The 21,466-nt window shown below is 38.0% G+C and overlaps 1 protein-coding gene across 6 annotated transcripts in view; it reads left to right on the top strand.

Annotated features, from left to right (window-relative positions):
- The window catches only part of ANKRD17 (ankyrin repeat domain 17), an 81,562-nt gene that overhangs the window by 59,257 nt on the left and 839 nt on the right, over nt 1–21,466 (top strand). For 4 of the 6 annotated variants that reach the window (XM_085222699.1, XM_085222703.1, XM_085222702.1 and 1 more), the window contains 18 exons: nt 1,822–1,970; nt 3,095–3,206; nt 3,391–3,536; nt 5,416–5,558; nt 6,264–6,477; nt 7,286–7,461; nt 8,236–8,398; nt 8,964–9,059; nt 10,013–10,129; nt 10,965–11,136; nt 11,928–12,375; nt 13,347–13,502; nt 13,615–13,764; nt 14,267–15,915; nt 17,594–17,791; nt 18,618–18,866; nt 20,264–20,439; nt 20,747–20,911. In XM_085222699.1, the coding sequence (XP_085078825.1) occupies nt 1,822–1,970; nt 3,095–3,206; nt 3,391–3,536; nt 5,416–5,558; nt 6,264–6,477; nt 7,286–7,461; nt 8,236–8,398; nt 8,964–9,059; nt 10,013–10,129; nt 10,965–11,136; nt 11,928–12,375; nt 13,347–13,502; nt 13,615–13,764; nt 14,267–15,915; nt 17,594–17,791; nt 18,618–18,866; nt 20,264–20,439; nt 20,747–20,911 (4,679 nt within the window). The remainder of the gene's footprint in view (nt 1–1,821; nt 1,971–3,094; nt 3,207–3,390; nt 3,537–5,415; nt 5,559–6,263; nt 6,478–7,285; nt 7,462–8,235; nt 8,399–8,963; nt 9,060–10,012; nt 10,130–10,964; nt 11,137–11,927; nt 12,376–13,346; nt 13,503–13,614; nt 13,765–14,266; nt 15,916–17,593; nt 17,792–18,617; nt 18,867–20,263; nt 20,440–20,746; nt 20,912–21,466) is intronic. The other 2 variants (XM_085222700.1, XM_085222704.1) reach the window with 1 other exon arrangement.

Here is a 21,466-nt window from a genome sequence, read left to right as displayed (position 1 = left end):
AACAGGGTAAACTTCTTTCATGTGTGGATTGATGATCATACTTTTATGTTACGTGATTTAAGCTAATGTAGTTAGTTTCCAGTTGATTTTACCATCTTTTTCTGGTCAATTTGAACCAATGGGAGTGCTGAGGATCACGATTATTTATTTTTTTTAATCATCCCATTATTGTTTTACCATGATTGAGCTTTCTCCTTGAAGTTGGAGAAAGAAGGTAAACTTGCTATTTTTTTTCCTAAATTATTCATTGTGATTGTGTGTGTGAAGATGGAAGCAGGAGTTCAAACACATTCTTATCATTCTTTGTGAAACAAATTGGTTACTACATTATTAAGTTATATCTCTACAGGAAGAATAAGGACTGAGATGGGGTCAAAGTAAACCTTCACTGGAAGTTATTAGATTACAGTCCCTTGTTCTGTACAACGCGGAGCTCCTTTAGGCCACAGTTTTTGACCTTCTATACCATGAGTAGTTTGGCTCACATCAGCATATTCCTTTTAGTTCATACCTAGTGTGATTTTTCTTGAAAGATGAGAGCAGCTTTTGAAAGGTGCTCTGATATAAAGATCAGCGCAGGTTGTGACACGATTAAGTCTCAAGTAGTAGGTGAAGTATACTTCTTATGCTCTAAGTTGATGCTTTTGTTTCCTTTCAGTGGCATTTATTGGCTTGTTTAATGACACTTGTTATAGGAAGTCCAGAAATAAAAGCAAAAATATACTAAAACCACTGCATTGCAGAGAAGTAGTACACAGATTGGCACATTGCGGTAAAACTTGCATGGCATCTGTTGAAGAAGTTACCCCTTCCTACTAAACATAGGAGCTAAATAATATGGCTGGTAATGTGGGATGTGGCCGATTACTAGATCTATTTGAAAATAAGTGTGACATCAGAAGCTGGGGAGAAAGGGATGTTATTTCAGTATTCCTTAAGATTACTCAGTGTAGTGTATTCAGTGAGTGCTGACAATGTGGAAACCATATTTCTTTCATTTTGCAGCTAAAGGTCCTTTTGTGAACTTGACGGGAGAAACATATAACCCTTTGCTTCCTCCTTTGCTGTTCACACTTGATAAAGGCTTGTAAAAAAGGAAGAAAAATTGTGGAGGAAAAACATTAGATTACTTTAAAGAAAAACGAATAGAAAAACTGGAGTTTCTTTCCCCCAAATGCTGTTGTAGCGTCAAGTTCACTTGGTAGTTGTAACTATTATGCTGATGAAATGAATTTCAGGGACGTGTGACTTTGTGTCATGTCAATATACCGTCATCAACTGTAAGACAATATTACCTTCTGCTGCTTAACCTAACGTCTTTGACCAAAGTCTCTGCAAAATGGCTGTTCAGCTGCTTCTTCACTGATTTCAACAAATTCTTCTATGTGAGCAACCTGATGCTAGCTCTGCTGCTTCTTCGTGACGTTTGTGGGGGGGCTAGGGGACAGTAGATGGACTTCTACATGAGAATCCTTAAACTGTTTTAAGAAAAAATGCATAGATAATTGTTGCTTCAACTTGTTCTGCGGTCCAGCTTCTGAAGGTATGGAATTCCTGGTACAAATAATGACTGACTTGCAGGAAAAGTTCTTTGGTATTTAAAAAATATATATATATTATGCTTTTTTTTTTTTTTGTGGTGGGCATTTAGAGAACATGACAGTCTGATATATACATATTTATTTGGCAATCTAATATAGTTACGAGGGTTCAAAAGGTGGATTACATGTGTGGAAAAATGCACATTTCTGAATATTTGAAATATTTGAGGAGTTCTTACCCACTGTTGTTTTTACTAATTGTAATTATTCTGTTCAACAGCAGTGAGCGGAAGAGCATCTGCAATGTCAAACACTCCTACCCACAGCATTGCAACTTCTGTCTCCCAGCCTCAGACGCCAACTCCAAGTCCTATCATTTCTCCTTCAGCCATGCTACCGATTTACCCTGCTATAGATATTGATGCCCAGGTAAGCCTTCCACTGTCACTGCAGCACATGTGTGAAGCTATTTTCTTTCTGTATTCTGAATAATTCATTTATAGGGAACAGCTCTGTTGTATAATGAGTCTTGATTAGCTGATTGTAGAAAACCTGTACAACTCTCAGGAAAGTTGCAGCCCAGTTTCTTCTGTGTTCTAGCTGAACAAAAGAGAAGAGCCTTGCATCACTAAACATTTGTATTTTTCATTTCTTCAATGAGTGAATATGAGAAACAGGGTCGAAAAAATTAAATATTTTGGAGGCTGACTTCTGAAAACGAAAACTAGGCTAAAAACCTCTTGCACACTTATTTTTCACAGTTATGCTTTGAGTTGTTGGCCAGTGCCCCCCCTGCTCCCCCCAGGCCTGACAGAAGTATGAAAGTATTGCAAAAATATCTTCAGAAATTATGTATTTCAAGAGTTCTCCCTCTCAGTAATGAAAAGGCATATCTGTATTGAAAATTGTTTTAAAAGCAACTGTTTTTTGTTTATTTGGGGCTATTAAGACATCAAAGGAAAAAAAAGAAGTATGTACTGCTTTTTTCTATTTTCTATTCTATGTATTTCTATTTGCATAGTTCTAGACTATACAAAAAGTGACCAAGATGATAGGGCTAAGTTGCAAGTAGTGTGGAGATAAGTGTGGACTGTTGTAGGCTGCAACAGGAGATTATTGTGGACTGGGAAGAGAAATCTCTGGGAAACCATTTCTAGTTAGTTCAGCTGCTTGTGGCTGTTGACTTGGTTTCTGCTGTGACTGCGGATCAAACTCTTCCCATAACCTGGGAAGAGTTTGTCTCATTGCTAACTGGTAGACAGCAATAAATGTTAGTACTGAGTTTAATTGCCAACTACCCTCAATCATAATAAAGTAAAACTAAACCTATGCTCTTGAGGAATCTTTTTTTAATATCCCAGCAGAGCAAAGTAGAGGTAGAATTCTGTTTCTAATTCAAACATGAATTAAATGAGGTGATCAGTAAACAGGTCTTAAGTTTTGCATAGTTTTTATTTCATTATAGGTGCAGTTATGTTTGTGCTAGCGTGCAACATGACAGAAGTTGTACTTGAAAAAGGAAGAATTTATGTATCTAATGATTTCTTTTTCAGACTGAGAGTAATCATGACACAGCATTGACACTTGCTTGTGCTGGTGGCCATGAAGAGCTAGTACAAACACTGCTAGAGAGAGGAGCCAATATCGAACATAGGGACAAGAAAGGTAGGTATCTCACCATGGCAATACAGACCCACTCTTGTCTTCCACTTTAAAATAGTAAATAAATATGCAGTGAGTATAGTTTTTGTGTGAAGCTTTTAGGCTTGCTTTCTTGATGGTTTAATGTAAGTTGCTTAATTTGAAGTTATGAATGTGGATTCTTCAAAAACATCCTTTTTCATTCTAGGATTTACTCCACTTATTTTGGCTGCTACAGCTGGCCATGTGGGTGTTGTTGAAATCTTACTTGATAATGGAGCTGATATCGAAGCCCAGTCGGAGAGAACAAAGGACACTCCCTTGTCCTTGGCTTGTTCAGGAGGGAGACAAGAGGTGATGTAAAAGTATAAGTCTTAAAGAGCAGGTTGTAGATTGTATATTGTCTTTATTTTATGGAACAGTTATAGTGACTTGATACACAGTGCTGTTTCAGATGATGTTTTTTTTTAAAAAAAAAAACAGGTTTAACATTTTTGAAGTTACATATTGCAGTGTTTGATTAAAAAATCCTTTTCCTATTTCAGTAACTTGGACCAAAGCTGTGGAACAGATCTCCCAACTCCTGGCTAGTTATAGGGTTTTTACATGCTTAAATGGATGTGAATATGGAGGTGAATGGGATCAATGTTCCTGTTGAGAAGCTAGAGTTTGCCGTGAGTCAGCTCCATATATGAGCCAAGAGAATGTTATAGTCAGTTCTGCATAGAATATCAGTACTGTAGATGGCTCTGTTGTCTTCTGTTTTGTTGGATTTTTTAGTCTGAGACATTTTTCAAATGATCAGAAGTAAACGTAAAGGAAGTCTTTTTAAATGCTATGTGAGATACTGTGTTTTGTGACTTAAGAAAAAGTCAGATGATAATGGTCTTAACGAGTTTGAAGTGCATAGTTCTGTAAGTGTTTCTGTTTGGGTTGCAAAGGCCACAGTGGAAACTATATAATCTGGTATTGTGGCATTTGAAGATGGTGACTTCACATTTTCCTAGACAGAATCTTCCTTAGAACTTGTAGCTCTTCTGGCCTGTTCTTCAGCCCCATTCAGAAGATGTTGAATGGGCTAGAGGAATGTCAGCAGATACAAAAGGAGTAGCTGCAAACGACAATTCTGTGTTCTCAATTCAGGGGAGAAGACCTTGTAGCTAGCAACCTCATACAGGAGAGATGAATTTAGAGTCATCTTTTTACAGATTTGAGATATTTGCCTCTCTCAAGCAGTGTTTCTTGGGGAAATACATCGTATTTTCTTGAATGGCTTTTGAAAAAGGATTGGAAAGTACTAGTCCTTAGCAGTTGTGAAGATATTAGGGTGTACCTCCCTGCTCTAGTTTAGTTCTGGCAGCTTGTTTGTCCTGTGATTTCAAAGCAGAATGTTGTAATTGAAAAGCTCTTGGCTTCAGCTGTGTAGGACCAATCTAAATATGTTTTACACTTGAAAGCCTGAAATTGAGCCAATGAGGCATTACTGTTCTGGAGATAACTCAGTGAGTTTTCATCCCAGTGTTCATTTTGACTCATTTTGGCACAAAGTTCAGTTTCCAACAAGTCTTCTGCATTAACTTCCTTGCAGAAAATAAACTTCATGTACAATATAGAATGCTGGGAATTGCTTGAATTGTAAATAAATCTGTAAGGAAGACATCATGTAAAAATTACTTCTTGTTGTTAATGGATGCAAATGTTAATTTCTCTGGCTCCTGTGAGAGATTTGTGTACAGTTGACAACAATCTGATGTTGTGTTGTAAACAGCAAATTAAAGATAAAAGCATGAAACTTCTTGGTTGCTCCTCAGCTTTGGTTTGAAGATGAGTTTTTAACTTGATAATGAACTGAATGTGATAGTGGGAAGACAAAAAGCAGGACTATATTGTGTGCTTCTTTTGAACTAAATCTATTTTTTTGTAGTCTTAAAAATGGCTGAAATAACCAGAAAACGGGGATAAATTTGTAACGCAGTTTGGTGTAAATCTTTTAGACATGTCAGTGAGTGGTTGTAGCTGATATTAAATTACTTTCACATAGGCTTTAGTCGTAATTTTAGTCTCAGCTTTCACAGAGGCCAAGAGTAGAGTGAAGGAAATGAACAAAATGGCTGTCTTTACATTGGAAGATGTTAACAGAACATTTAGGATTCTGAAAGCATTGAATAGATTTGTATCAGATAGCCTTGCAAGTTTGAGAGAAAACCAGATTTTATTTCTTACAATACTGCAGGTGGTGGAGTTGCTTCTAGCTCGAGGGGCAAACAAAGAGCACAGGAATGTTTCGGATTATACACCTTTAAGCCTTGCTGCTTCTGGTGGCTATGTGAACATTATCAAGATTCTGCTAAATGCTGGGGCAGAAATCAATTCCAGGCAAGTTCCCTTTTCACTACTTCTTCGTGGTCTTCATCCTTTCCAAAAGGCTTTCTGGGCAACTAAATTGAACAAGTTGGCTTGTGCCTACATAATAAATAAATATCCCTGTAATTGTCTTGTTTGTCGTAGACTTCAGGTAGGAAGGAAAGATTTTTGACTATGCTTTTCCAGTATTCACCTAACTTCCAGCTCCTTCTGTATGTTTTGATAACTTCCACTATGCATCATATTATATCAGTCCTCTTTGATTAAAGGTTTAAAAAACAAAAAGTATTTCCTTTTTCTCCAATTGGCCTGCTAGTTTGAAATGACTTCTGGGTTAAATAATAAAAAAAATTGTGCATGTTTGTTTCTTGCCTGTAATTTAAATAAAGATTTTGCTGTGTGTTTGCATCTATGTACCGCCTCTTGCATACATTGAGTAGTTCAAACATGTATTGCACAAGTCAAATAAAAAGTTAAAGCAGAAGTTCCTCGTAAGAGATGCCTTTAAATTTACAGCAGTTAAAAATCTAACATGCCTGTGATGCTTTGAAATAGGAATACTTGTCCAAAGTTGCTGGCACGAACTTTCTGTGGTTTCAATTGTAGTTGCTGTGTTGCTGACTTCCATTCTTGTTAAAAACTCTATTTTCTGTTTTTGTTGAAGTCATCTCAGAAATATGATTGCGATTTAAACTCCTTTATTCTTTCTTCTTTCAGAACTGGTAGCAAATTGGGCATTTCTCCCTTAATGTTGGCAGCCATGAATGGGCACACTGCTGCTGTGAAGTTATTACTGGACATGGGCTCTGATATAAATGCCCAGATAGAGACCAATAGGAATACAGCACTAACTCTGGCTTGTTTCCAAGGGAGAACTGAAGTGGTTAGCCTGCTCCTTGATAGAAAAGCAAATGTGGAACATAGAGCTAAGGTAAGAAGCAAATTGCTCTCCAAAAAAAGAGATGCTTGCAAGTTATGACTTGTCATCATCTGATGGTTATATTGCCTTTCTGTACGTGCCCCTTGGAAGTTAATTGGATGACCAAAGGTGATGTCTGCTACAGAGTAATTTCAAGTTCCTGATACTGTCTAGAAAAAGAAAATGTAAAAACAGTGGAGCTAGCATTTATACAGATATACGAATCACTGAAAGAAAAGCAATTCTTCTGAAGCTTTACTTAATTTTCAGGTGTTTACAAGAACAGCGATCCATTAACTTGAAAAAATGCAAGTATTTAATGAATTTAGAAAATCACATTCTTGATATCCACGGTGGTAACAGAGAACTGAAATGAAATGTGGGATTTTGAATGTGTCCCCCTTCACCTAGCCAGGAACTTTCTGGATGTCGCTGTGTAGCATCTCTTAATGAAGATTAAAAACAAAAGTGCAGTGGTCTTTTTAGCAATACTTTTGCTGATTGTCAACTGTATAAGGCTGTATGAGGTTGACTGTGCTATTTCTGAGATGCTGTGACATCAGCAGGCAAAGAACTTTCCTGAACACTGTGCAGCAGCAGGACACCTATGCAGTGTGTCATGCCTCCTTTTCTGTGCAGGTATACATTTTCTCTCCTTTGAAATATTGGTAGTTTTTTACAAAACTGGTCAGGTAGAAGGGGCTCTATAGCAGAACTTGAAATATGCTGCTGGAAGTAGAAATCAGTCCTGTCTCTTAAGTGAACCCATCTCCCAATTCTTTCACACAAATTGCTTGATTTTCCTGCCTGTTTATCATAGACTGGTCTCACGCCATTAATGGAAGCTGCTTCTGGTGGATATGCAGAAGTAGGCAGAGTTCTGCTGGACAAAGGTGCAGATGTAAATGCTCCTCCGGTACCTTCCTCAAGAGACACAGCTTTAACCATTGCAGCAGACAAAGGGCACTACAAATTCTGTGAACTTCTTATTAGCAGGTACTGTATTTTTGTAAGTGCGCTGCTTAAAGAAAACAATCTCTGTTCTGTGTGCAATATACACTACGTGATAGGGAATGGGAAGAGTTCTGTTAGACCATTAGTAATTATGTTTTCTGTTTAGATGAGAGTGTAAGTTGTGTTTGGTGTTCAAGTTGCTTTTACCTGTGTGACTGATAGAATTTTTCCTGTATTATGAACTTGTGAATGTTGGAAACATTTCATGTGAAGGTGATATTTCTTGTGGTTGCATCCCTGATGCCTTCAGTTTAACTGTCAGTGTTAAGTCATTGAAAAGCAGATGTGCACAAAGTGCAAGACTTAATGATTCCATCCATCTGAGATTGATCACTAAGTACACTCAGTATAATTGTTTCTTGAACAGCTTTTGGATAAGTCTCTTTCCAAGTAGTGGCACTGGCTGCTGGCTTGTACTCACAACTTTACAAGTTGTTCTCAGCAAGCTATTGAGGAATACAGTGTACTAAGGGGTGGAAGTTAATGAGGTAATTAGCAATGCTTCAGACCCAACTGACAAACAGTATGAGTCAGAGTATTAAAAATACGTTTAGTCTGAATGTAGGCTTTTCACAGCATCAGAGAATCTAAAAATATTTCTGAAACTGAAGCTGTCTGTGAATGCATATGTTTTACGTAAAAATGAGTGCTGAATAAGCTTATTTTTCTTAAGCATTGCGTGAACTTTTGCAAGTCCTGTTGACATAAGTAACTAAAATCTTCTCCATTGTTTTGACTGAACATTTGTTTTTGTAGAGGAGCTCACATTGATGTGCGTAATAAGAAGGGGAATACTCCACTGTGGCTGGCAGCAAACGGAGGACACCTAGATGTTGTTCAATTGCTAGTTCAGGCCGGAGCAGATGTTGATGCTGCTGATAACAGGAAAATAACTCCTCTTATGGCAGCCTTCCGAAAGGTAAAATGTGAAGTTTACCTTTGGTTTTGATTAATGTTGTCTCAGTCAGCCATATGTAGTAGGAATAAACAGAACATAACTGATAAGCTGCGTCTTTAAAGATGTGACGTACTTGTAGTACTTGGCATTGAATCTTCAAAAATAGGTGTGCTTGTCACCTGCATGATGTGTTAAATTCTAGTAGAAATTCTCTTTGTGGTTGTTTTACTGAGTCTGATTTTCATGGGTCTGAGAACAGGAAATTAATGTATTTCTATGGAGATGTGGAATATGCAACAGAAGTAGAAAAATGATTTAAAAAATGAATTCTTATGCAAGAGAGGATGAGCATTTTAAAAATCAACTTTCAGTTAGGGTTAGCCCAGCTTGACTTGAGATAATTGAGTGTAGTTCAAGTTCAGTGGTAATTAAAAATTGCTAATAACTGTAAGAATATACAACTGTAAGCAGCCAGAGCCAGATGTTTGAAAACTGACAAAAGGAAAAGATAGAAGTATATGAAAATAAGGCTATAAAGCCAGCTTGACAACAAGTACTTTAATTGCTTGTCTATTCCTTCTCTCAGGGTCATGTAAAGGTGGTGCGCTACCTAGTAAAAGAAGTAAACCAGTTTCCATCGGATTCGGAATGTATGAGATACATAGCAACCATTACTGATAAGGTAAGATTGTAAGAGAACGCTTCAGAAGAAACAATACTGTGACTCAACTTCAGAGTAGATGTTTTAAATACTGTTTTGTTGAGACGCTGGATTTCAGCTGAATGATGAGTCCATTTGGAAATTTTCAGAAAAAAAAAATTGGAAAAAATGGGAGCACACAGCCTGTGTAACTTCATAAACCTTCGTGGTATGACAATACTTATTATGCATGTCTATTTTCAAGTGTTCTCCCTGTCATTGGTATGTATGTTACTGCCAGTGGCTGTGACCACTAGTCACTTGCATGATGTTGTACACCCAGTGAAAGTAATTGCTGCTGTGCAATTAATACAGGTCTATAATTATTATAATAGTAGAATGTTAAAATATTTCCCAGCTGTTTCAGAGAGAGTGTGGGGAGCTAAGTGTTGTTTTGTGACGGCCTTTTAATTTGTGCAGTTCTTTCACCTCTCAGACCATTTCTCCTGGGTTTCATAAACACTTGTCTTTAACAGGCATAGGTTATGAACTGTCTTTGTACCACTTTAAGCATGCTGAGATACTAATTATTGACTTCATGTTCTACCTGTTAATTGGATATCAGTTTGCAAAGTTGGGCGTGAAAAGGAAATTTCAAGCTGCAGTGAAGGGTTGCATTGGTAACAATTTGTATTTGGGATCAAGAATGGAAGGAGAATTTTATCTGTGATGGTGCCATGTCACACATATTCATGACTCAAAATCAGTAAATGAAACTTTTGCAGCTTATTTGCCAATGAGAGATTAACTTGGTATAATTATGGATGTTTATAATAGTATTGCACTGGAAGTAATGGAAAATGTTCTTGTTTTTTACCTCCATTAAGTCTTCTTTCCAAGTAAGGAAATCAGTAAATTAGTAGCATAAGCTTGAGGGTGTTGTTTCTAAACTTTTACTTTCTAAAATGGAATGTTGATGTGCTTTGTTATTTTAGGAGATGCTGAAGAAGTGCCACTTATGTATGGAATCAATTGTTCAAGCCAAAGATAGACAGGCTGCTGAAGCCAACAAAAATGCAAGCATTCTTTTAGAGGAATTGGACTTGGAGAAGGCAAGTTAAGGGTTTGGAGTTGGGAATATTTATTTGATAAGATTACAGTTTCACATTCCTCCAAGACCAGAAGACCTGTGAATGTCCATACTGGACTAGGAGTATTTGAAATCAATATAGTTGGAGCATCTAGAGCTGAACATCTACTTGTCCAGGTTACCTTTGTACTTTCACTTCTGGCTTTTACTAAGAGAAACTGGGTTAAGATCCTCTATAACTATATTTCCTCTCCTAAAATCCAGAAAAGGATTTTGAAGTACCTTTTTTTTTGTTATTGTTGTTCAATACACAATAGGTGAGCATTTTGCAGTCATGTTAATATGGATTGGAGGTCTAAATCCCATTTTGTGTCTTAAATGAAACAAAATATGTGGATAATATTCCTTGAAACCACCTTGGATAATATTCCTTGAATCCAGTGTTGTAGAAAAGATGTTGTTAAAAAAAAACAACCAAACTAAGTAGAAGTGTAGCGTCAAATGAGTGTGCATTTTATATCCAGCCTAGCTGAAAACATGGCACATCCTAACCTTTGAAAGGGAAACGAGCGTGTTTGGGCAGTACTGCTAAGACAAACATGGCAGTCTTAGAATCCTGAAAACATGTTCTGGAAAATTCATTTAAGATGGTGTTCTCTATTTCTACATCAGCCTTCTGTTGACACGGGTAAACAATCTGTTTGGAAGAAGTAAATGTGAAAATATAGCTCAGAGAATTTATCTGACTTTGTAAATGTGTTGGTCTAAAATGCAAGTTCTGCATTTCTCAGGAAATGGAAAGGATTTGCTTTTTTTGAAATGCATGGAACATATATTGTAATGTGTTTTAATTTTAGCTCCGGGAAGAAAGTAGGAGATTGGCTTTGGCTGCTAAAAGAGAGAAAAGAAAGGAAAAACGGAGGAAGAAAAAAGAAGAACAAAGAAGAAAATTAGAAGAAATTGAAGCAAAAAGTAAAGAGAATTTTGAACTTCAAGCTGCTCAGGAGAAAGAGAAGCTAAAAGCTGAAGGTGATTTCAACCACTTGCCTTATTTGTGAAACATGTCAATGAGTTTTTATTTCCAGTCTTCCAGTGGCTTTTCTTTTCAAAACTTGAATACAGTCATCTTTATGACCTGCTGAGCTTTTAGTGGTTTACCTTGTCTTATTATCACTTCTATGTCTTGTTATGGCTAAGGACTGCTGACATCAGGTTCAGTGAGAGTTCAAGTTAACTTCACCACAGGAAATGTTTTCGCATGTTTTAACTTCCAGGTCCTACGAAACTGAAAACCTGGCCAATTTTTTTTGCTCACAAACAGAATGATAATCTTGATCCAGTAAAAAAACAAACAAAAAAACTGGCAACCACAAAATTCTAAATATGTTGTCCTGTCTATCCAAATATTGGCTGTTCTGTATTTTGTGGTGTTGAGCTGCATCTTCTGTTGTGTGCTAAGAAATGGTCTTCACTGATTGTTAGGTTGTGCTGATAAGCTTCATATACTTGTTATCCCAGTAATTGCCTTTGTCTCTGCCTTTCCATAAATTTAATTTCACACTTAATGAATTTCTGCTGTGTTTATTCCAAGATCAGAATGAAATGCTAGATAAGTTACAGTAAACAAGGCAAGAAGCTCAATGATGTGACACGTTTAGTAGTTGTACAGATACCATCTTTGTTAGAGATTCTGCTTGATTCTTGGAGTCTTTTGAAGTTGTTTGTGCAACATTTTACTTGATAAGTGTTATTGGGAGCACAAAGCCATACAAGGTTTCTTGAACTAGCTAAATTAGTACTGTTTTCTATTCTTCCACCAGATGATCCAGAGGTCCCAATGGAGCCTCCTAGTGCTACCACTACAACCACCATAGGTATATCTGCAACTTGGACAACTTTAGCAGGTTCTCATGGGAAAAGGAATAATACCATCACCACAACAAGCTCCAAAAGGAAAAACAGGAAAAACAAAGTAGCCCCTGATAATGTTCAGATCATATTTGATGACCAGCTCCCAATTTCTTATAACCAACCAGAAAAAGTAAATGGTGAATCTAAGAGCAGCAGTACTAGTGAAAGTGGTGATAGTGACAACATGAGGATTTCTAGCTGTAGTGACGAAAGCAGCAATAGCAACAGCAGCCACAAAAGTGACAATCATTCTTCCACAGCCGTTACTAACACACAGAGCAACAAAAAGCAGCCATCGGTTCTTGTTACTTGTCCAAAGGATGAGAGGAAAGCAGTTACTGGCAAATCATCCATAAAGTAAGTTGCTGTGACGCCATATGCCTACTTAAAGTGGTTGTTGCACTATATTTGGGAACTACACCATTATCTGCATAGACTTATGTATTTAAATCAGTTGTGGGTGAAGCCATAGGAGTGTGCGAGGAGTGTAATAAAGGCTATAATAATTACTGAAATTTAACGTGAACTAAGTAGTAGACTCTGAAGCAAGACTCATTGTCATGGATCTGAAAGGTAGAGAATTGTTAGGTTATTCAAAAATCCAGACATTTCAATTCATGCCACGTCTTTGCGTAGTGCTTCTGAGCTTTGTGGTAGTTATTTTGCTTTGTGCTATCTTGCCCTAGGCTGCTTAGGGTTTCACTTAAAAAGATTTGAGCTGGAGACAGTCTGGAAGTACTTGCCTGCCTTTTTAAGAGCTACAACTTTATTAGTAAAATTAACAGAGCTAATTAGAGAGCTTTGCTAGCTCTGGAACACAAAACAGTTTGGATATACAAATTAGGTATGCTCTAGATTTTTAACTGCTAATAAGAAGTACTTATTCCCAGATACAGTGTACTGTTTCATTCTCTGTATGGGTATTGTGAGAATGCAAGGTCTTAACACGGAGAACTTGCTGTTCACTGCGCCATGCTGTTTTGACGGAAGATATATTGAGTAGTAGGAATTTCTTCCTTGTCAATTCCAGCTCTTGGAATACAAATAGCATTTAAGCCTTCATAAGCAGTTGCTGTTTTGTGGTGGGTGATCTGCTAACACCACAAGTAACATTTTACTGAAAGGTTTCTGGGAACCAGAGGTGTGACAATCACTTAATTTTAACTCCGTGTGGTTATTAACATGGCTTGTGCATTTTGATTTTTTTGTTTGTTTGATGTGCTAGAAGAGGAAATGGTTTGACAGGCTTCAGACTGGGCCTAGTGGAAGTCAGTCTTTAGGTTTTCATTGTTAATCTGCATTTTAATATAAATTAATTTCTTTTAAAGGTTATCTGAAGTCATCAGTGAAGTGACAAGTAATTCCTTGTCTACTTGCACAAAATCTGGTCCTTCCCCCCTTTCTTCTCCAAATGGAAAGCTTACCATTGCTAGCCCTAAACGTGGTCAAAAAAGGGAAGAAGGATGGAAGGAAGTTGTAAGAAGGTGAGCTAAACTTTTCCCTCATTTCTTCCTTGCCTTCCTTTTGGCTCATCTGCCCATTACTTCGTGCCATTTGAAGCATTTCTCAGCTAATGTTGTTTCTTTTTTTCTGTAGATCCAAGAAGGTTTCTGTTCCATCAACTGTCATTTCCAGAGTCATTGGTAGAGGAGGATGTAATATCAACGCTATACGTGAATGCACGGGAGCACACATAGACATTGACAAACAAAAGGACAAAACTGGAGATAGAATAATAACAATAAGGTAAGCTGACCATTCTATTTGGTCATTCCTGTGAGGAATTTTTTGTTGCAAAACATGTTTATCTGTTTAGACAAATCTGTTCAACATGGATTGTTCCTTGAAAGATGCAGATGCTGCTTCTGGACAGGGAAGACAAATAAGGTAGCAGAAACAGATAAACTGCAAATCTTGTGCCTTTGCATTTGTACAGAAGACTTTGAAGGCAAGATACGGAAGGTTTAAATGCATTTGATTTTACATCTCTAAATCCACCCACTATTTAGACAACTCAGTTTTCTAACTAGACAGTGTTCTTTGGGTTAGAGTACTCAATTTTAGTTTCTTAAATAATAACCATCAGCAACAAAAAAGAAAGGCAGCCTCTCTCCTCTTTTTTTTTTTTTTTTTTTTTTGCTATCTGTTAGCATGACAGGAAAGGTTGGCTGGATCCTGTTCTTGTGGTACTTCATTGTGTATAGATGTTCAAAATTCACTTTCATTTTCCTCTCCTTTTGTTCTTCAGGGGCGGCACGGAATCAACAAGACAGGCCACACAGTTGATTAATGCTCTGATTAAGGATCCAGATAAAGAAATTGATGAACTTATTCCAAAGAACCGCTTGAAAAGTTCATCTGCAAACTCCAAAATAGGGTCATCAACACCTGCCACCACTACAGCTGCTAACAGTTCTCTTGTGGGAATCAAAGTGACCACAGTAGCTGCTTCATCAACATCTCAAACTGCCTCTGCACTCACTGTGCCTGCAATTTCTTCAGCATCTAATCACAAAACCATTAAGAATCCAGTTAATAACGTGCGACCTGGTTTCCAAGTCTCTCTTCCATTAGCATATCCTCCTCCGCAGTTTGCACATGCTTTACTCGCTGCTCAGACTTTCCAGCAAATCCGTCCGCCTCGGTTGCCCATGACGCACTTTGGAGGTACTTTCCCACCAGCTCAGTCCACATGGGGTCCATTTCCTGTTAGGCCATTGAGCCCTGCAAGAGCTACCAATTCGCCTAAACCTCACATGGTGCCTCGCCATAACAGTCAGAACAGCAGTGGTTCTCAGGTGAATTCAGCAAGTTCTTTGACGACTAGTCCAACAGCTACAACAAGTTCAGTGGCTTCTACTGTGCCTGGTTCTTCTGCAAATGGCAGTCCAAGTTCACCTTCAGTCAGAAGGCAGCTTTTTGTTACTGTTGTGAAGACGTCAAATGCCACGACAACCACGGTGACGACCACAGCAAGTAACACCAGCACAGCGGCTACGAATGCCACATATCCAATTTCTACTGCCAAAGAACACTACCCTGCATCTTCCCCATCATCGCCTTCTCCTCCGGCACAGCCAGCAGGCGTTTCTAGAAGCAGTCCTTCAGACTGTGCAGCAACCTCTCCAAATAAAGGTGCACCTTCATCTGATCAGGAAGTGGGTAGTCCGCCAGCAGTAGAAACGAGCAGCTCGGCCAGCACTAGGCAGCCCAGTACAGGTACTGGGAGTTCTTCTGTGCACCCTGCTCATCAGCAGCCTCCGGGAGCTCCTCTGCAAGAGGCAAGACCCCCTCTTCAGCAACCTCAGGTTCCTGCACCAGATCCTCGAATGGTTGTGCCTCCAAATTTAGCAGTGACAAGCTCATCTGCTCCTGTGGCAGGTCCAACAAATGCCCCAATGACCTATCCCATGTCTCAGACATCAATGGGGTCTTCTCAGCCTGCAGCTAAGATGGAAACCCCTGCCATCAGACCGCCTGTCCACGGAACTGGCAGCGTCCATAAGAATCCAGCTCCTGTGCAAAATTCTTCTGCTGCAGTCCTCAATGTTAATCATATCAAAAGGCCCCCCAGCGTTCCTTCTTCAGTGCAGCTTCCTTCTACCTTAAGTACACAAAGTGCTTCTCAAAATTCAGCCCATCCAGCAAACAAGTCCATGGGTAACAATTTCAGTGCTACTTTACCATTTGGGCCCTTTAGCACATTGTTTGAAAACAATCCTACGTCTGCTCATGCCTTCTGGGGTGGTTCTGTCGTTTCATCTCAGACAACGCCAGAGTCTATGCTATCAGGAAAGTCTTCATTTTTGCCAAATTCAGAGCCTTTACATCAGTCTGATACTTCCAAAGCCCCAGGTTTTAGGCCCCCGTTACAGAGGCCAGCTCCAAGTCCCTCAGGTAAGTCTAACTTGCTATACATGGTAATTTTCTTCTAATAATTGCTGCATGGTTTTGTTTTGAAGGCTTAACTATTTTCCACCTCAGCTTTTATGATTAGTCATAGTAATGTCTGCCCTGCAATGAAAGCGTGCTCTAACACTATTTATTATTTTTGTTTCTGTAAGCGTAGTAAGTTCATCTGTAAGTAATGCCTGTCAAATCCATACCTATTAGCAGCTGATGAGCTTGATAAAGTGAAGCTGTATTCTTTTTGCCATTCCTCTGTATTGCTATAGCTGAGATAACAAAGCACTTTACAGTTGTTTTCACTTCTGTATCACAAGCTAATACCTATTCCAGTTTTTGATAACTTGCTACTTGTTCTTAGACTACAGAAGAATGTATACCCTCTTCAAAGTGTTAGGATAAAAATATCTGTGTGGACTAATGAGAGGTGAATCTTAAATACTAAATTCAATTAAAAAAAAGAAAATAATTACATGGACTTGCTGAATTGTGTACAAAGATTTTAGTCTTCTGCATAAATAGAAGCAGAGGTTGTCACAGAATTTGTTCTTTATCTCCTTGAAAGTACATATCACACAGTTCTTACCACCTGTGCTTGTTTTACTAGAATCTCTGTTGGCAGTACAGCTTAATTCATGAATCGAGAAATTTAACAGCTAGTTTTCCAGACTCTGTAAATATCATGATGTTAAATAGTTCCTGAGGTGTGTTCTAACCACAGTTATACCATGATCTGCGCAGTTTTTGAAGCCTGCAGATGCAGTAGGTGAAGGTGGAAGTGTCTACAGCGTCAGGAAGTGTCATGATAGTTAATGAGAAAGTAGCCCCTCAAAGCCTGAAGAACCTGTCTGAAAAAAGAAATTGGGCCTTCATAAAGGATGGTGCAAAGGAGGCTGATACTGAACTGTTTTATTCTTCTGCCACTTAGCTAGAGGAAGTCATTCACTAGTACGACTAAAAATAATTTTGAAATAGTTTTATAAATAAGAATAATATTGAGGTACTGCAGCTGTTGAGCATTAAGCTTTCTTAATGCTGTTAGAATCTTAAAATTTTAGATTGATTTTCCATTTCTTCTTTGAAGAGAATATTAAGGGGTAAATAATGTCTATAATCTGGATAACTCAGCTAGAAAGGGCCCTTGTAGAATTGCTGCCACTTGGTCATTTTGTTCTTTCGCAAGTGAAAACGTATCCCTGAGTTTGAAAGACAACTCTTCAGTCTTAATGTATATAAAAGATGTGTATATATACATACTCTTTGTTTTCTAGCAACATAAAATGTGTATGATAAACCTTCAAATTTTCAGTGTTTTTCCAGCTTTCCCGTGTATAAAATCCTGGTTTCTAAACCTACAAAATTTAAGTTGCAGTAAAATGATTAGTTATCTTTCTGATGTTGTCTATATCAAGACATGCATTCTGTTCCTTAATTTATTCCCCTTTAAAGTATCTGTATGATAACATGAATCATTTGTGATGTATGTATGCAGAATTGCTGGCTGCATATTGCCAGGACTTACAAAGCATGGAGCTTAAGACTTCCAATTATCTTGAAAGTAATATGAGAAAATCGTGACTGGATGGATATAAGTTTTCCTTTTTCCCTTAAATGGGAGATCTTTTTATCTGGCAATAATGGGAGTTGCTTCTGCCAATTTCTCTTTTAGGTATTGTCAGTATGGATTCACCCTATGCTCCTGTAACACCTTCATCTACACACCTGGGTAACTTTGCCTCAAACCTTTCGGGAGGTCAGATATATGCACCTGGGGCACCTCTTGGTGGAGCACCTGCAGCTGCTAATTTTAACAGACAGCATTTTTCCCCACTTAGTTTATTGCCTCCATGTTCATCAGCATCAAATGGTGAGTTCTACTCAGCTGGAAGCTGAGTAGCTATTGTATTTAAAACAAAAAAAAAAGGCAGCCTTGTGTTACCTGTTACTACTACCTATTAATACTTCTATTTTAGGAAGGCTTTTTTAGCAGCTGTGATTTTTCTCATGCTATTGAAGTTGCTTATTCTTGTTGCCAATAACCCTGGAATGCTAATGTATGTTGTTATTTCAAGTGTAAGTAGTGTAAATCCTGTAATGATATTTTACTAAAGCCAGTTCTGCAGATAAGCTGATATTTTTGATGTTGTTAAAACAAAACTGTATAATGTGTTTCAAGGGAGGCTGCTTGTGGCTTCTGCCTATGCAGCAGAGTTTTTGGGCAGAAAAAAATTCTATTGAATGCTGACTTATTTGGGGAACAAATTAATCTGTTTTAGTAGAGAATATAAAAACAAAACAAAAAACCAACAATCAGCATCTTAAGATTAAAAACAAACAAAAACACAGCAAATTGCAGCTATGTTTTTAAATATAATCCTCAAATCCTCTTTTGTTGATGTACAATAATGGTTAGTTTAAATTTTGAGCAGTCTGTTGCAGTGCATGTCTACTATGTGATAGGGCTAATAGGATAGGATTGTACTTGTTTTGTGTAAGAATTGAAATGGATGATGAATGTCTCTGATACGTTGGTAAAACTGTTAAAATTATGTTGAACTACCTGCTGTATGAACATAACACTAATAAGCTATGCGTTAGCATTTTTGATATATACTTTGCCATTAAAGGATAGGTGTATAGTGATGGGGGTGAGGGTCTGGCTGTTATTAAATATACTTACTGCTTTTCTGTAGAATCTCCTGCTCAGTCGGTGTCTTCTGGAGTAAGAACACAGTCTCCCACCCCCTCAGCAGTGTCCTTGGGATCAGAAAAATCCAGTAATGTTTCTCAGGACAGAAAAGTTCCTGTTCCGATTGGGACTGAACGGTCTGCACGTATTAGACAAACTGGAACTTCCACTCCATCTGTTATTGGGAGCAACTTAGCTGCTCCAGTGGGACATAGTGGTATTTGGTCCTTCGAAGGTATAGGTGGCAATCAAGGTATGTAATGTAAACAGAAATCCACGCGCTTCCAGTTTACACCAATGCTGTCTTTTTCTGTGCTTTCTTTGAAGCTGAAAAAACGATGCAGAAGTCTGTCTCAAAAATGCTCTTTTTCTAAGGCAGTTGAGTAAGGACTTGTATTTGCTATACAATCCATTTGCTCTATCAAGGTCACAGTAAATGTTCTTGTTTTGAAACACCCTGACCCTGGCTGTGAAGGCTTTTTACTCAGACATAACAAAGGAGGTAGGACTGTGTTGTACAGGGATGAGCTGATAGGAGGATTCAATTAATTTAGGAAGAGGGGAAGACGAAAGTATGAGTTCTTTATTTTGTCCAGTCACACCATTTGCCTTTTACTGACATAAGTCTCTAGATTGTACTGCAGACTCATGGAATTCAGTATTTCAGAATTTATTCAAAATTTATATTACGGTTGGGACAGGTTTTCTCAGCAAATAGGACTCTTAGATGCAATTTGAGACTTTTTTTTTTTTAAGTTATTGGATTATTTTTCCCCTCATTCCTTTTCCGTCACTTGGGATAAGGTCATGCTGATGGAACCTCTGGAAGTCATCTCAAACATCTGCACTAAACTGGATTTGCTGTGAGGTCATACTGGGTTACTCAGGGCTTTATTCAGTCTCATCTTGGAAACCTCCCAGGGTAAAAACAAACAAACAAACAAACAAAAAAAACTCTGAACAACCTGTTCCACTGTTTAACTGAGCAGTCAAAAACATCTCTTAGGGTTTTGATGGGGTGACAGTGAACATTTCTCTCGTTTTTTCCCTAAGTGCATAATAGGGCTTATCCAGAGCTTTATTTCTTTAATGTTTGCCTCATCTCTGTAGTGATACACTAGCCATCATTAGGACTTCTGAAATTGAACATTTTTACTTGCATTTTAATTGCAGCAGTTCCCCTTTGTCGCTTTGCTTTTGTAATATTACTTTATTTTTACTTTGTGGGGTAGCTTCAGTGTTTGGTTTTCAGCTTAGAATGGAATTGACTCTTACTGAGAATTAGTTTCAGAAATATTTCTAAGGTTTTGAAAAATACTGACTTGCTGGATGCCTGGGACATGTAGTAATAGTACTAAGTTGCCTCTAATGAATTCACGTGGTTAGAACATAAGCAGACATGTACAGGTGGTCATTGTATGCTTTTGCTTTTCATAAGAATTTCTGTCTGAGTTCATGGGGGAAAAAAATTGTGAAAGAATGATAACAAAGTTCTAAGTTCGAATTAAGTTCTATGGAGGTGGATGCATGGGAACTGTAAACTGAGCAAATGTCACTTCTATAAATGTTACAGTGTGCAAATGTTAGTACAGGTAAACATCATCAATGGGTGTTAAGTATAAAGTTGTTTCTCTGTTGGTCTGTTGTTAGATAAAGTGGACTGGTGTCATAGTGGAATGGGGAGCCACATGATCCACAGGCCCATGTCTGATCCAGGTGTGTTTTCACACCAAGCCATGGAAAGAGACAGCACGGGAATCATAACGCCTTCTGGTACATTCCATCAGCCCGTTCCTGCAGGATACATGGACTTCCCAAAAGTTGGGGTAATGACCCTCTTGTACTTGATACGTGTTTTACCACTTGATTTTTCTACATCAGTGTGTCTTGCAGATAGAGAACATGAGATACTGCTTGCTGTGCAGCTCAGCATCTGTGAGCAGTATTGCAGAAGCCTAGAACTAGCAAAATATCATACGCCCATGATGTAATAAAGATTATTCCTAAATTAAGGCTGCTTCTTACTACTTCAAGACAGAATGTCTTTTAATGTTGAATCCCCTTTTGTGTGTTTAATAGGAGTAGTGTTTGTGAATACATACTGATGCTTGTTTTTTTTTCCTCCCTCATAAGGGTATGCCTTTCTCTGTGTATGGGAATGCAATGATTCCTCCAGTAGCCCCCATCACAGATGGTACTGGGGGCCCAATATTTAATGGGCCTCATGCTGCTGACCCATCTTGGAACTCTCTAATAAAGATGGTTTCAAATTCCACAGAAAATAATGGGCCTCAGACGGTAATGTTTTTTATTCTTATGTTTGCAGTTTTGTACTAGCTTAAGAAACCATGTGGTTGAAGATGCAAGATCCTAGCTGGTAGAAAGTTTAAAAAAATCTCTCCTTTTTGCTTGTTTTGTAAGGTTTTTTTGCTTATTCCTTTCTACCTCTCCCCACAGTACAGACGTAGACAGTAATTTTGGATAGACAGCTAATGTTTAATATAAAAAACAGCATCAGTAAGTTAATGCAGTTTAAAGAAGTGTACTTGAGAATTAGGATGTTTGGTTCCAGCTGAGTCTATTCAATTGGAGTAGACACCTGATTAATGATTGCAGATGAGCTTCTTTATGTTGTAGGCAAGACCTTATCATTGGTAGTTTATACATTAAATTCCATGTTTGTTCTTAATTATACACTGATTTTTGTCATACTGACAGATACATGAGCAAAATACAGCCAACTGTTGGTCCCCAAGAAGTGACTCTACTTTGTTATACTTGAGTTTTCCTGGAGTTTAGCTTATTGGTATATTTTGGGAGAAAACAGTTGAAGGGGACAGATTCAATTTCTCA

This window comes from Meleagris gallopavo, chromosome 4, assembly GCF_905368555.1.
Source record: "Meleagris gallopavo chromosome 4, MGAL_WU_HG_1.1, whole genome shotgun sequence".
Lineage (NCBI taxonomy): Eukaryota > Metazoa > Chordata > Aves > Galliformes > Phasianidae > Meleagris > Meleagris gallopavo.
This window is presented reverse-complemented; position numbering and strand designations above follow the sequence as displayed.